Source organism: Besnoitia besnoiti, chromosome IV (genome assembly GCF_002563875.1).
Source record: "Besnoitia besnoiti strain Bb-Ger1 chromosome IV, whole genome shotgun sequence".
Classification (NCBI taxonomy): domain Eukaryota; phylum Apicomplexa; class Conoidasida; order Eucoccidiorida; family Sarcocystidae; genus Besnoitia; species Besnoitia besnoiti.
Genome location: NC_042359.1, coordinates 1,975,755 through 1,991,493, shown reverse-complemented (window position 1 = coordinate 1,991,493; position 15,739 = coordinate 1,975,755). Strand labels below are relative to the sequence as shown.

The window sequence follows — 15,739 nt, the reverse complement described above, 5'->3', positions numbered from 1 at the left end:
AGCGGTAACTACCGCCACAGGGTATTCGCTTCTCGTTAAACCCATGACCATTCACCCCGCCTTTCAGATCAAACTCTCTCCGGATACAAGGAATGCACCACAGGTCTGATTGCCCTGCAAACTAAGAGACAGCCCCGATTGACTTTCAGCTCCCTCGACACGCCTTCTAGGGCAACCCGCTTTTGGTGCCTCGCATTCGACTGCGAGGCAGTGGAGAGAACGGCGAGAGAAATCAACCATTGCACGGAGGGGGGGGGGGCGAGCCCGTTGTGGGGATGCTCCACGCACGCCCCAGATAAGCTGATTGTCCACTAACTAGCTGCTGCACTTGCTGCGTGCTCCTGCGCCTCGCTCTCTGCTGTTCTTGTGTAAAGGAGGCAGGTGTGGCGTCCGAGGCCCGGAACTGGTCGAATACTGAATCTGGGGTTCACGGTCAGCATTGCGCTGAAAGGGTGAAACTCACAGCATCTGCCAAGAGTCGCTGCCTAGTGCACGCGTGGCTCATTGATTGCTGCATGAACGCGAGGCTTTTTCAACCGTGGTGTTCAAATCTAATTACATGCACATGCAACCCGCGCCAGAGTCTAGAAGGAGTCTCTTCTCTGCATGTTTAGTAAGGTTTCGACTGTCCTGGAGAATTACAGAAAGAAGAGCCCCACTGCGGGCGGACACTGCAAATAATGGAACGCGAACCCCAAGCAACACTGGGGTCGTCCATCTCGCAGGAAAGTGGGTCCGCGGAGGAACAGAACAATAGACACCTGCCCTCCCGCGGTGGGAGAGGCTTCCAGCGCATCTAGTTGTTTTCTGTGTGTCTCCCTGCGTGTATTGCCGCGTCCCCGAATATGCTCCAACAGTCACGAGGCCAGAACCCAGGTGAAGCCAGCCGCTGCGTGCGTCCCGCTCATTTCTTCTTCTGCAAGCGCACATGCAGAGGCTTCTGAGTTGTGAGCGACCGAATATACTTCAGTCCTCTATTGAAGACCGCAGCTCTTGAGCGGGTCTTCTTCACCATGCCACGCGCCCTGAGGACACATCGCACATGGATCCACACACAAGTGAGCAGCTGCCAGCTTGGAGGTCAAGCGAGACGGGAGAAAGACACTCCATTCGGAACGTAGGCGGTCGTCCTGCTCGAGAAAGGCGACAATCCGCCTTCTCGTCTGCCACACACAGGCTCTCCGCACTGAGCGAACGCGGAGCAACTAAATGACCGCTCGGCGCCTCTTACCTGAAGACAGGGAATGCGTGATTGAGGATCTTCTCGTAGGTTCGCCCCGGCGCCAGGCGGTTCCACACTTCCACCAATGCGTTGATAGCCTGCGGGGGAGACAGGGGGAGAGCAAAAGAAGACCACACATTCAAAAAACGCATTAAGGACAGTGGATCTGTCTTGCCGCACACATCGCCGCCAGATTCCGCCTTTTCACGTTCAAGTCAGCGCCACGTAGCCCACATACGCCGCGCGACACACCACGCGCAGGGTTCTACGTGACTGGGCGAGTGAAGACACGAATACATGGGCCTAGACACATAGATGGTAGTGCGACACTGCGTTATATGAGCGGAACTCTTCACGTGTGTAAAGTTCGCGTGAACCAGAGGCGAAATCTAAAAAAGACCGTCGTTTTTTGTCGCTGAGCCTACACAGGGCTCTCGGCAGCTCGCACCGTCATACGCCGGCGACGGATTCGCGCGCGGCTGCTTACCTTGACTTTGCTTTCGAAGTCCCACCCGCGAGACCGCTCCAGAACTCGTATGGCATGCGCAACACTCTCGCGATCTGTTGAGACAAAGCACGAGAGGAAACAGCTTCCGGCGGTATGCAGCAGGTTCGCATGTGCACACAACAGAAGACAGCTTTTCACAGCGTCACACAGATCGAAAATCCCGGGTCCCTGAAGAGCCAGTCTGCACCTCGGTCCTTGCGCATTTACACTAAAGCCGACGAGTCTCTTCAAAATCGGGCCGTACACGCTACGAGTGTTGCTTCACCGTTCTTCGTGCACACCGCCTTTCGATCTGCTGAGAGACATCCCCACGAAGAGCGACAGTGTCCCAAGACCCCCGGCGCCAGATCTCGCGGGTGCACGGCTTTCGGGAAGAATCATGACCCTCAGCGCTATGTGTTCTCACGCACGCGACACGCGCATGCTGAGAGTGGATTGCTTATACGTATCCACAGACATTTGCAAAAACGAACGAATAAAGACAAATATATATATATATATATATATTGGCAGCTGCTAGCGAGAGACGAGGCTCCGCCGTGGCTCGTGGGAGTTCCCTCACATTTCAGGTCTTTAGGAAGTGAGTGCGCGACGCGCTGCAAAGTCGGATAACTGCGAAAAAAGGGCAAAGGAGCCCGACATACCGGCAATGAGCAGCGCAAAAAGAGGTCGAAGTGCAGCCAGAGACGCGGACAATGACCCGTCCCTTCAGCTGGTCGCACGCGGGAACACTACACGCCCCCCTGAAAAGACACCTTTCGTCTCAGCCGCGCTGCGCGGAGAAAACTTCAGTCAACGAACATGAGGCGGCGAAATGGACATCAAACTCTGAAGATGCAACCGGCGACGAAAGACAGAAGCTGGAGTCGCCGGAAGCACATAACCTTGGGAAAAGGACGATAGACTGGAGACTTAGGGACGCCTGGAAGCGACCGGGATGCGTGAGAGACAGGGAGCAATGAAGAGAGCTATAACGACGAAACGAACGCGAGAACGAGAATACGAAACGAGCCAGAAGAGGAACACCGGGTAGATCTGGAGCCTCGACAAAGAGCGGCAGAGACGAGACTACGCAACAAAGACAAGAAAAAACCTACCGGAGCAAAGCGAGCTCCTTCTCGATCTTCTTCCGGCCCCTTCCCATCGCAATCGATCCGACCACGCCGTGCGGAACCGAGGACTCAAATCCAAAGTGATTGCGGAAAGGATGAAGCGGATGAAGCCTGAACGAAAAAATCGAGACAAAAACACGTTGCCGAAGCGCCACTTTCAGCGCTGACCCTGACAGTAACCCTGACTGTCAGGAAGGACGAGGAGCCGAAAAATCGAAGCTCCATGAATTGAGAAAACACCCGAAGAGACCTTTCACACAGCCCAGGCCTCTGCAGTCACAGTCCTCGAGCTTTCGGACACGTCGTAAAAAGAGAAGTAAGCAGGATGGAGCGGGCGGCAGTTCCTCTAGGTTTTTGTTATGATCATTCCAACTCTGTGTCTCGCGTCAACCACCAGGTTCCAACACAAACATATATATACGTAGTTTTTCGCAGATAACACCAACGCAGTAGCAGCGAGGCCGCGATCAAATCTCACAGAGAAATGTTGAACGAAAATCCTCTGCGCAGACACGCAGATTGCAGAGACGCGTCTCCGCGACAGACTCTGCGCGACAGCCTAGCTCTCGCGGAACTCACTCATCAGATGGAAAGTTCTCCGGCAAGGCGCTCAAGATATCGTCGATGTCCTCTGTGTCCGCCGGGGCTCCATCCCCGCCATTCTGCGCGGCGGTCGCCGGCTTCGAGCCTGACAAGAGACAGAGGGGAGTCAGGAAAATCAACCGCATAAAAATGGAAGACCACGAGGCCGCAGAAACTCAAGACAGGCCTCGTCTCTTCTTTTCCTCTCCCGGGACTCGGCCGAGCCTGCATCTGCTGCGCTCCGGTGCACCTGGCGACAGCCCCCTCCTAAGCCCTGAAGAGTCGAACTCGCGTCTGAGACCCTGCTCGTGTCTCGTTTTTCGTTAAGACACTCTGCCTCTCCAGGCTCCGCCAGCTTGCCGCGGAGGGTCCAAAGCGCGCCAGCAGCCCCAGTTCGCATCGCCATGTCGTCTCCGCGACCCCGTTGCACGACACCGGGAAAGAACGATGGAACCCTGGCGCTTACCGAGATCCGCCGGCAGGCGCTGCAGAAGATGTTGAAGCGCCAACGCCTTCTGATTCAGCCGCGTTCGGCGATCAAAAGAAAAACGTGTGATGCCTGAAAACGCAGCCAAAGGCTCCAGCGCCTCCGGCGGAAGACGCGCCTGTGCGAAAGCGCACGCACACCTAGATGCACTCGCCTCCATTCACACACGACCCAGACACCTACCCACACCTCCAACTATATATATATATATATGCATATATATATATATATATGAACACCTCGGCGCATATGCGCACCCGTCTATGGAAGGGGGTGTTGACGAGTGCTGCGATACGCGCGCCTCGCGTGCATCGCGCTTCCTGAAGACCTCTACACGTGGGTCCGCTGCTCCATCAGAAGCCGCGGAGACAGCCGCGAGCTCTGCCGGGGTGCAGAGTATGTTGTGTCTCCCTTGCTTCATTTACCTTGCTTCTCAGCCGCAAAAGATCCGCCCGCCTGTCGAGCAGCGTGTCGGTCTGAGGAACGCATCAAGCAGAGCCGCAAGCTAACATTTGAGAGGCTGGCGGCGCCCCAGAGACGTCTTTTCGGCTTCCACCAAGGATCCAGGCCGCAGGAAAGGAGGACGCGGAAACGCAGCCGAGGGCGCGACGAGATAAAAGAGAAAAGTCACAGCAGGGGGCATCGAAGAAGTGCCGAAATGCATGCGGAGGAAAACAGACAGGCAAGCGCTACCATTCCACCGGAAGACAGAGAGGCAGACACACTCCAGCGGGTGCGTGGAGGACGTGTGAGTGAACGCCGCGCGGCTGGAAGCTGTTTTACTAGACATTTTCAAAAAAAGTACTTGAAGTTTTATATGAACACGCGTTTATTATAAAAACGGGAAAGGAAAATGCAAACATGTTACGAAGAGGAGGAGATGCCAAGAATGAAGGGCCTGAAGGCGCTGAACCGCTGAATCGAAAGCGCGAAACGGGAAGGCACCCGGAACTCAAGCCATACCAGAGATTCGTCGAGGCAGTTGCGAGTGCAGGAGTGAATGAGAAGACGCCGCAGAGCTTCTCTCTTCATGCTGTACGGATTTTCCAGATCTGTCAACTCGTTAACCAACACGGGTCGGCTGGAGAGGCACACAACCGCCACACAAACCGGTCCCGAAATACAAAAAACCAACGAAAAAAAAACAGATGCTGAGAGCTGGACTTCTTGCAGCCTTACACGCAGAGGGTCATGCACACAAATCTATTCATCTATCTATCAAGCAGACAGATAGAGAAACCTATCTCTATCTCCTCTGTCTACGTGTCTATATCTATCTATTTACCTATCTGTCTGTGTGTCTCTATGTGTCTGTATATGGACAGATATATTTTTGTGCATGTACGTTGAGACACGCCGCCGGCACGCGTGTCGGTGCATAGCTTTTTCTCGTCCAAGTCTCTGAAGCGGCGTTAGGTCTTCGCAGGGTTGTCTTGCCTCTGGTCCTGCAGGTCGTCTCTGATGGCGGCGGCCATGACGTCGAAGAACTGGTCCCGCTGAACGCCTTTTGCGACGCCTCCAGCCGCTGGCCATTGCTTGGCGAGCTTCTCCGTCGTCTGCACGTAGATCTCGGATTTGTGGAGGTCTTCCGCAAGGCTGAGCAACTCTGTCGCCTCCGAGAAGTTCGCCGACCTGCGCAGACCGACGCGGGCGAGGCGCCGTAGACCGCACATGCACAGAGAGGGGAAACCCCCGCCGACGCCAAGCAGAAGTTGCGAGGAAACGCGAGGAAACGCACAAAAAAGGAGAAACCCGGCGTTGCCGGAGCGAGGCAGAGGAGCCGCCACGCACAGAGGCCTGGCTCGCGCGCCGCCTCACCGGATAGCGGACGATGCGCGCGGAGAGAAGCTCCCGCTCAACGCGAGGCGCGTCTGCTGCTGACTTACGTGACGTATTGTTGGTCATCTTCCTCCTGACGGAGTCTCTTCGACTTGTACGATCTCCGCCGCAAATGCGCTGGCTTGTCGCGCTCAGCCTCGTCTCTGCGGCTCGCTTTTCGCTCCTCGAGGCGCCGCTCTTCTTCGCGCTTGTCCGCCAATTGCGCATCCAAGTTCGTGCTGCGGAAGACCTCCCACGGGACTGGAGAAGAATTTAGAATCTGCGCACGCAAAGAGCCAGACGCACACAGCAAAATCACACGAAACAAATTGCGAAACCCGCAACTTGAGAGGCTGCGAGCTCCTCAAACACCGCAGTGAAGAGCGCAGGCTCTCGAAATAAACCGCCCTCTCCCAGAGCCCGGTGTCGAGAGAACGAAACAACTGCTCCACCTGAGAGTCGAGCTCGACCGAGTGGCTTCACGACTCGTTACAAACCGCGACACCGCAGGGAACAGACGTGCGATGAAGCACGAAGAAACGCGTCTTCCGAGAGCCGCACACGGCGAAACAAAGAAAGGAGGCGAGGCGCTGAATGCAACACAGAGAAGAGGAACAAGCGCCCCCCCCCCCCCCCCACCCTCGCGCGCCGTAGACGGCAATCGCCCAGGGGGGCGAACGCGGCGCGACGATCGCATGCGGAAGAGACGCAACTCATCCTTACTTCTTTTCGCTTCTGCGCGAGGATCTTGAGCCGATCCTCCTTCCGGAGGTTGCCGTAGCGTGCCTCGATGGAGCGAAGAAGGATGACTTCTTCAGGCGGACTGCGAGGGACGGACACCTCCGCGGAGGGACAGGCGGAGAGGGCGCGGCTGTCCTTCGCAGACGCCTCTGAAGAATGTTCCGCGCTAGCGGCGCAGGCTGCGAGCCGCGGACGCGAGAGAAGAAAGGGGGCGAGAGTGTGGAAACCCGCAGAAGAGCGACACCAGGGGCTGCCGCGCCGCGACGGCGCCGAGGCTGAGAGGAACGAAACACGCGGAGAACACGCCTCACACAGAAGCCGAGCGGACGAAGACTCAGAAACCAGAGAAGAAAACGAGGGGCGAGACGGCAGACAAGTCCTGCAGGAAGAAGGCAGCGAGCCGCGAGGCGATGGAGAAGGCCCAGCGGCAGCGGCGCTCGCCTCGGTGGAGGGGAGGGTCGGGTGGAAGGCGAGGAGACTCGAAGGAGAGGAAGGAAGGCGAGTTGGACACGAGAGGCGAAACGATTCCCCGGCGGCCCTGAAGGAGCTCGATTGCACCTCAGGGCGCAGAGAACGCGACCTCGAGATCCACATCTTGGAAGCAAAAAACAGAGAAAAGATGAACCTGAAGACAACACGAGGCGCCGCAAAGCCCCTCTGTAGGAAGCCGGCGGAGGCGAGGAAGGCTCAGATGAACGCGACCAACGGAGACAAGAATTGAGAAAAAAGGAAGAAGATGGAGGCCCGAAGTGAAGCCGTAAGTCGACGAGAGATGACACGATGTGCGAGACAAGGAGAGCAGGAAAGAAGCCTTGAGGATCCGGTACACACAGATCAACGAGAGGAAGGACGGAGGAAATGGAGACGGCGGAAGAAGGCAGGTGTCTTTCATCGCCGCATTTCTTCTTTTACAGCCTTCTTTTTCGTCTCCGTGACGCGCTCTGGGCCCCTGGGCCTGCCGGCCCTCGCCCATTCTTTGCGGGCGTTTGCCGTCTGCTCCCACAAGGAAAAAAACGCAGAATGCAGATTCCGTGTCGGACCAGGAATCGACGAAGCCGTGCCTCATCCCCTGCTGAGGAGATTCGCACTCTCAGGCGCGTGGCCTTGCGCTGGACATCCCCTTCGGGGATCTCTTCCCTCCCGCGACTCCGTGATTTTCGCGGAATTCGCCCTGTGCCGTTCGCCCTCCTATTCGGTTTCTCCCAGTGTCTTCTCCTCCTGAATTGCCGCGGCGAGCAAACTCAGGAGAAAGCAAACTGCGAGGAAGAAAAGATGAGCAGGAACCAAGGGGAACACGGACGCTACGAGCTGAAGAAAGACCGCAGAGAAGCCGAGAGTATTCGCTGTCAGCGCGCGGAACTTCGGGTGTCGATACGTCCCAGCATGCGAGGCGCGGCGGCCGGGTCTGCAGCGGCGAAGCGCTGAAAGAAGGAAACCGCTCTTTTGCTTTTTGATCCTTCGAGAACACGCACACGCACCTTTGTTGTGTCGCGGAGGCGCTCGAGAAACTCAACTCTCACCATTTAATCTCCTCGCGGTCCTTTTCCCTCGAGACAAAACGGCCTGAACCGCGTCGGGCTCGATGTACGCGAGACTTGTGGTGGCAGTCATCCTGCAAACGAGACCACGATCTGGACTTGCTGGTTCCTCTCCCTTGGTTTGCTCCTGTCTCCTCTCTTTGTTCTGTCCTGCGGGAACTCTGTGTTCTCACCTCTTCGCCGCCCGGCCCTGCCGATTTTCCCTCCTGAGTTCTACCCGGTCTGCTTCAGTCTGTCCCGTCGTTTTCTGGAGCTTCTGCTGCCGCGCTCGGTCTCTCTTTGTCGTCGCCGTGCCCATGCGGCTGTGCGGTGTTGCGAGGAAAGGCGTCTCGCTCTCCCGGGGGGCTTCCTTCTTGCGTGCGGAGGGAGATAGCGGCCGCGGCTTCCTCGGCAATGGACCAGCTTTCTCGAAGCCGGCCTTCGCCGCGCGCTCCTGCAGCGCCTGCGGCGCTTGTAGGCCTCAAGGAGCGACAGCAGAGGGCGACGAGGCGATCGAAGGATGCGAGAGGAGAGGACGCACAGAGACGCAGAGTGGCGAGGAAGGAACCTGCAGAGACGCGCTGACTTGGACCGCGAGGGGTGCCCGCAGAGGATCGCTACGCACACGACCCCCAAGCTTTTCGCCCTCGCATGCAGACTTGCCAACGTCGCCCTTCCTTTCTTCTGAACATTCCGTGGGGCCTGCAAGTTTCGTCTCCTCAAAGCTAGGAGCGCGGGAGGCCGCTCCCTGGCGAGCGTGTCAGAGTTTTCCTCTTTCTCTGTCGCCTCACCCTCTTCGTTCCCTGTCCTCGATTGCGCTCTCTGGTGCCTCGACTTCCTGTCGCACCGCCTCTTCATCTGCCTCTGCATCGCTGCTGCGCAAACATCTCGTCTCCGCTTCGGCGCAGCTGTCCCCTGCGGCTCTGTCGCCCTTCTTCCCTGCCTCGCCTTGCTCGCCTGCGAACACAACTGTCCAGGGGCCGCGGCCTTGGCAGGACCGAGGGGCTCTTTCTGCGTCGATTCGTTTGCATCCTTCTGCCTCTTCTTCCTTTTCCTCTCTGTTCGGCGCCTCGGCGTCTTCGCTGTCTCAGGCGCAGACGCGGCAGCGAGGAGAGCGAGAAGACTGCATTCAGCGGGGAGACACACTCCACGCCCTTCCCAGCCCCCTCTTTGAGACCTCGCGCAGACGACAAGAGAGTGAAGAAGCTAGCGGACCAAGGAACGGAGGCCTGCCCGCGGGGTTTCGCCCCGTGCCTCTCTCTCGAGCTCAGCTGCAGGTGAGGTCCTGTCTCCGAATCGCGTCGTTCAGAGTCGTTCGTACCCTCGACGCGGACTCGATTCAGAGGCCCTCGGCTTTTCCTCTTCTCCTGCGGGTGCTGCACTTCTTTTGGCGTTTTGATCGCTTGCGGCGACCACAACTCGCATGCAGCGCGCTGCTCGATTGCGTCACGTGGTTCGCGGTTGCCTGGGCTTCGCTGACTCCGCTCCCTCCTGTTCCTTTTTTCGTTCTCTTTCCGAGCTTTGCTTCTGAAAGGCGAGCATCCAAATGCCGGCGCGGGGGTTTCGCTCTCTGTGCTTGCCGTCCTGCCCCTGCACAACTGGGTGACGCCCCGCCCTCGTTTCTGTCTTTCTCGGCGTTCGTCTCGTATTGTTCGTCTTCATCCTCGCTGGTAGGCCAGGCCAATGCGTCTCGCCTGCCTCCGCTCTGCATACCCAGCTCCCTCGTGGCAGCTCGGTAAGCCTCGCCCACCCCTCACGAATCGTTAGAGGCAGCGTCTCTTCTGCAACTCGAGGCGACCGTCTTGAGGCGACGTTCTTTTCGGTGGCGCGACTGCTTTCTCTGTGGCGTAGGTCTGCGTGATCGAAGCCTCGGCGGAGTCGGCTTTTTCGTCGCCGTCCCCGTCGTCTCCTCTGAGCCGCTGCCGCGAGCCCAACGACCCAGGGTTCACCGGGTCCGCGGCGGACGCGCCGGGCTTTTCGCCCGCAGGCAAGAAGGCCTTCAGATGCCACTACACGGCGCTGTCGCGTCACCAGCTTGCCACGGATTTGCAGCTTCCCTACAGCGACATTCGGCTGCTCGACGTGGTGCGAGTTCCGTCAGCACCCAAGCTCCCGCGGTCGCTCTCGGGGGGGCTGCCTGCCTTCCCTTCGCGCGCGGCCTTCGCGGGCGGCGGGGCCGCGGGCGGCGGAGCCGCGGGCGGACCTGACGAAGAGACTGTCTACGCGAGGGCGCGCCGCGAGGGCGCGACCGACCCGCACGGGGGCGACCGCGAGGAGGCCAGGGGCCGCGGCGTGTCGGGACTATTTTCGTTTCTCTTCCCCGCCGCGAAAACGAAAAAACGCGACCGTCTGCGAAGCAGAGGCAGAGGGGACGACTTCGACCGAGACGAACAGGGACACGAGACGCCGAGGCAACGCGCAGACGCCCTCGCTTTCTTCCCGCCAGCTGGGCTGGAAGCCATGAAGCTGCAGCACGCCAAAATCCTCGTCCGGAGAACTGCCATCCTTGTGCAAATCGAAAACATCGCCGCCGTGATCACGTGAGGCATCCCAAGGGACAGGAAACGACACATTGAAGAATGACGCGCCGGCAGGCACCGAAATCTGCCGCGCCCTGGGAATGGGACGCGAAAGGCGCTCGAAAAAGCGCGGAAGCGAGTCGCGCGGCGAGGAAACGAAGACTGGAGAACCACTCCACAGCAAGGAAGTGACGCGGGAGCTCGAGATGGAATGATGACGAAACAGAGATAACGGAGGGAATGGATGATAGTGCATGCGAGGATCGTCAGAGAAAGGAAGATGAGCGAGCCCCTGCATAGCAGACTGCCTGGACGAAGCAAGAGCTGAAACAAAAACTGCTCCCGCCTTGCTGTGGCTTGAGGAAGCTTCCGCGATAGATATGGCCCGTGCATGTATTAAATTGTTCTGTTTTTTTTCAGGCCCCGCCGTTTGATTCTTCTCCACCCACACCCCACTGTCACGAGTGCGCTGCTTCATCAGCTCACGTGCGGAGACGCGAGCCCTCACTCAACGGCGTCGCTCCTCGAGTGCGGCAGTTCGTCCTGCTCAGCGGAGGACGAGAGCGAATCTCTCGAGAGCGAGACAGACACGCCGAAGAGATCCGCAGAGGAACTTCACGCTTCTGCTGCCACGCCCGCTTCGCCTTCTTCGGCTCCAGAGTCCGCTTCCTCTCCTAAGGCCTTGGCCTCCGCATCTTCTTCTCTAGACGCGGCAGAGGCGTCCTCCTTGCCTGCAGCCCCCTCTGGCGCCTCGCCTCCCTCTTCTCCCTCTTCTCGTCCTTCCTCGTCTTATGCGCCTTTTTCTTCATCTTCTGCTTTTCCGTCTTCGCATGCATCGTCTTCGTTTGCCGGAGCTTGGTCGGCGGGCGCGCCGCGGGAGCTTCCTTTCGAGCTGCGGGCGCTAGAGGCGCTTCTCGCCGTTGCTCTGGGCTCGCTGGACGCGTTGGCGACGGAATATGTGGACCGCGTGCGACACACGATTGCCGCGCTCGGTAAGGCTGCCTTGCCTCTCGAACCTTGCTGGCTACTGACCTTGGCGCAGCTCGAAGGCCTCAAACAGACAGATTCCAGCACGCAGGCATACGAGCCGCTGCTTGCCGATATATCAGTATACACAAGTATATATATTCATATCTATATATATATGCATGTGGATACGTTTGGAGATGCACCCGTGTGTATGTCGCTGGCGGCGCTCCAGCGGGCCTGTCCGAGGGGCAGTAGAGACGCGGAGGGTGTCTCCGCTCGCCAGGTGTTGCCTTTCCCGCGTTTTAGGGCTCCTGCGTGCTTTGGGGAGACCGTTTGTTTTGTCTCTGCACGCGGTGTCGTACGCGTTGAGAGGGAGGAGGCCGCTGCGCTTGACTGCACCCTGAGCTGATCTTTCTTCCCCGCCGGCTCTCTCGGCTCTCTATGTCCGTTGCGGGTGCTGGGACTCTGCGCAGCCCTATGCCTCAGAAGGCGCGGCTCGACTTCCTGCGGAGTGTCGCGCCGTCTGTCAAGTTTTCGCTCACGGCTGCATGCATGTGACTGCCGCGGCTCGCTGACCCCCCGCGTCGGAGCTTCCTTCGTGTGTTTTCGTGTTTTTTTTTCCGCAGAGCAAGAGTCCGCAGGTGTCTCGCGCGACGCGGGGCAAAGCAGCTCTAATGCGTGGTCGCTGGCGACCGCGGATGCGACGCTCTTTACGCTTCTGCATTCGCCGTCGCTTCACCAACTCATGGTGCTCAAGAACGTCCTGCAGGTGACAAAAGACTAGTTAACGACACCGTATGCGCGTTCCTAGGCACGCAGGTTGCTCGGGACAGTGGCCTCGAGGACGCGCAGCCGCCAGTGACGCCCAAAAGCGGAGAGGCCGATCCACAGAAGCCAGAGGCGCTGCAGAGACTGGCGGCCGGCTGAGACGATTGCTGGATGCACGCGAGCGAGAAATGTAGTTTGTGCGTGCCTTGCGCGCGGTTTCTTCCGCAGGATGTTGAGGCTCGAGTCGACGCCTTCCGCGTCTGTTTGTCGAAACTCCTGAGCGACGACGGAGACATGGCGGACATGTACCTAACGGACCGGCTCATCTACACGTAAGGGCGCCTTGGTTTAGCCTCCTGTGCGGTCGCCGGACTTCGAGGGAGCCTAGGCACATGAAAGAAGCGGGGCGAGGGAGGCAGTACATATCCGCATCAGCCTTCAGTTCTTTGAACTCAGGGCCATGGTCCTTCTGCTGTCGGCCTTCCGTTGTGGGGTCCGCCCGAAGTGCGAGAGCGAGTCAGCCATGCATTTTCCGAGTGCAAATCACTCTGTCTCTGCATCTATGGGGCCTTTTCGCCTGTCCACCTTCTTTCTGCTCTTCTGTCGCAAATGCATATACATACATACATAGATACATACATACATAGATACATACATACATACGTACATATACGCAACACATACACATATACATGCATATACACACATATACAGATACATATGATTAAACATAGATGTATATATATATATATATGCAGGAATCTGGGGTGCGATAGATTGTGGCCAGGGACGAGACCCCGTTACTGCAAATGCGTAAATTTCAGGTGTGCAGGTCACTCGGCGGGTGCTCTGCAATTCCTGTTTTTGGTCTTTGCAGCATCCCTCACGCCCGGGAGGATCACGCGGACGTGGAGCTCGTCCTCGAGGGCTCTCTGCAGCAAGTCGACGCGCTTCTCTACGATATCCTGACGGCCAAGCGATGCGTCATCCACCACGAAGAACTCACGAAAGTAAGCGACGAACCATAATTCCGCCCACAGACCACATATACCAGAGTTCGCAAAGGCGGTCGTGATGCACACACGCATGCATGTAGACACGCGTGGCTTTGCATGGGGTCGGTGGGAATGGGGAGCGGGGGGGGGGCGGAAGGGAGAGAGGTGGGTACCGCGTGCAGGCCGACTGCCGAGTGCGCAGCCTCCTGGCGGTGCGCTGTAGGACGTCCGCCTCTGCGCGCGAAAGAACAGAAGGCGCGTGTCGCTTGGCTATCCTACGTCCAAACATATACATATATGCATGTATGTATTCGCGTACATGTGTATGTATATGTAGGTCTTTTTAGTTCTGTAGCAAAATTGCAGAGCAAAGCGTCACACGCAGGTGTGTGTCTTTTTCCTGTCCTGCGCACAGATGCGCCTCGACGTGTGCCGCAACGCGTACATGCAGATGAATGTCAAGATTTCTCTCTTCTCTCTGACGACCTCCGTGGCGGCGGTGATTGCGGGCATCTTCGGGATGAACCTGCCTCTCTTTGAGCAATCTGGCCCGCAGGAGCCGCCTTCGCATCCCCCCTCCCCAGCACCTCCCAAGCGAGTCGTAGAAGAGGCCTCACGTCCGGCAGAAGACGCGCGGCTGGCGGATGCGGGGTTTGTGCGCGCCTCTTCTGACTCGCAGAATCTCAGCGCGGCCTCGCAGGCTGCCCTTTCCTCCTCGCCGCCTTCTCCGACGGGTTCCGGCAGCGATGACGTGGGGCTGCGGTTGACCGGTCGCGCGCCTGCGTCGCGCTCAGCGCGCGAGATGGCCGCTGAGGCGCGTGGGAGTTCCCATGGATCTTCGCCCGCTCCGCCAGCTGACTCGAGTTCTTCGCGGGCTTCGGGGCTGCCGGATCGCCACGAAGAGAACACCCCGTCGTTTTCTGCGGCTTCCTCCGCCGCTCGGCACTACCTTTCGCTGGAGTTCGTCCACTCGCTGCTGAAGGAGAGGCGCGCGGCGGTTGACGGCGTGAGGGAGGAGCTTATGGAGTGGCGGAAGGCGTTTTCGCTCTGGCTGTACGGCCACTCTTTTTTTCTCGTGTCCTGCTGTCTGATCCTGCCGATATGTGTGTGCGGCTTTGTGTTTTGCAACCGCTTGGCGCGCATCTTTGCGCTCCACGGCTGCCGCACCTCCGACGGGGGGGCGGCCTCTTCGCGGCGAAGCTCGCTGACGAAGATGCGGAAGGCCCTCGCGTCTCTTTCGCGCGCGAGGGGCGACGCGAGCGCACTCGCGCCCTTCCCCATCGCGCGAAAATTCACTCAGAGGCCCCTGTTCCTGTTTCCTTCGCTCTTCTGCTTCAACCGACTGCCGCCGTCGCACGTCATGCCTGGAGCCAAAACCCTCCCGCTGCCCCCCGAGGTCCGCGCGCAGCACACAAAAGAAGAGAGCAGATACAGAACTCCCGAGGACTGATGCCCTCGGTGCAGCCACTACCGGAACAAAGAGACTAACAACTGAGAAACGCAGCGATCAACCACATATATACACAGATATATGTGTTTATATTTATATGCATGTATGCACGCGTACCCTAGGTCATGCGGCTGTACATGTTTTGCGTCTGCAGGGCGCGGCCCGGGTGTAGTCATTCGGCGCTTCTCCCTGCTGAATTTGTTTATATAAAAATACATATATATACCTATATATATATAAATATATATAAATATATATACATATATATAAATATATATATATATATGTATACGTATAGAGAGGCAGCAGGTGCAACCGTTGTGAGAGGGTGAGCCACCGAGAGTGCGAGCTGGTTTGTGTCTTTGGACGAATGTGCTTCTTTCTCCGCGTATCCTCCTCTGAAGAGATACGCGCCTCCGCTCACGACGAACTCGGATTTGAGGATCTTGTGCGACTCGTCTGCAGCGGCCCGACAGGGGACAAGGGACGGAGATTGGGGACAGGCCGCAGGGGCAACGGAAGAGGGGGCGCTTGGCTTAACGCCAAGTAGATTACGTTGAGGGAAGCGCCCCGCAACAGTTTCATCACTTCCGTTTCATGCAATGTGCGATCCGAGTTGCTCGCTGCGCGGTGCCTTTCGCATCGAATGCGGCGATTTCTTTGTCCCGCGTGTTTGCCAGGTAGGACGACGGGGGGGGGGGGTGTGATCAAGCGGGGCTGTAAAGGCAGAACTGCGCCTTTTTTGTGGGGTGTATAAGCTACACGCTGGAAGACTGGTTCAGATCTTGAAAGCCTTTGCTTCCTAGTTGAAGTTTTTTTTGCACCTCCCACAGCCACCTTGGTAGGAGCGGTAAGTCTCGTCTTTCCCTCGCGGAGAATCAGTTCCAAGTGCGCAGAAGCAGTCCAGCCTTGGAACAACTAGGCTGTTGACGACGGATTCTGTCCTCTGGCCTCGCGGGAGACAAACCAAACACCTCTGGTGTTTTCGCATAGAACTCGTTCATTTGTGTTGGAAGTCTCGCATTAACCTCTAAGTTATCGATCGTTTGAG

General features: G+C 57.9%; 2 protein-coding genes across 2 annotated transcripts; one reads left to right on the top strand and one right to left on the bottom strand.

The window, feature by feature from the left end:
• Nucleotides 1–904: 904 nt before the first annotated feature.
• BESB_054140 (uncharacterized protein) lies at nucleotides 905–7,064 on the bottom strand (the record flags this gene model as incomplete). Its single annotated transcript, XM_029363849.1, has 12 exons — nucleotides 905–1,025; nucleotides 1,232–1,320; nucleotides 1,710–1,783; nucleotides 2,293–2,342; nucleotides 2,828–2,953; nucleotides 3,422–3,530; nucleotides 3,891–4,029; nucleotides 4,337–4,387; nucleotides 4,875–4,992; nucleotides 5,349–5,543; nucleotides 5,798–6,009; nucleotides 6,453–7,064. The coding sequence occupies 12 exons, from the start codon at nucleotides 7,062–7,064 to the stop codon at nucleotides 905–907; spliced, it is 1,896 nt and encodes a 631-aa protein (XP_029219772.1).
• Nucleotides 7,065–8,304: 1,240 nt separating this feature from the next.
• On the top strand, nucleotides 8,305–14,688 carry BESB_054130 (CorA family Mg2+ transporter protein; the record flags this gene model as incomplete). Its single annotated transcript, XM_029363848.1, has 7 exons — nucleotides 8,305–9,264; nucleotides 9,839–10,527; nucleotides 10,927–11,498; nucleotides 12,102–12,244; nucleotides 12,472–12,575; nucleotides 13,121–13,253; nucleotides 13,654–14,688. The coding sequence occupies 7 exons, from the start codon at nucleotides 8,305–8,307 to the stop codon at nucleotides 14,686–14,688; spliced, it is 3,636 nt and encodes a 1,211-aa protein (XP_029219771.1).
• Between the last annotated feature and the right edge of the window lie 1,051 nt (nucleotides 14,689–15,739).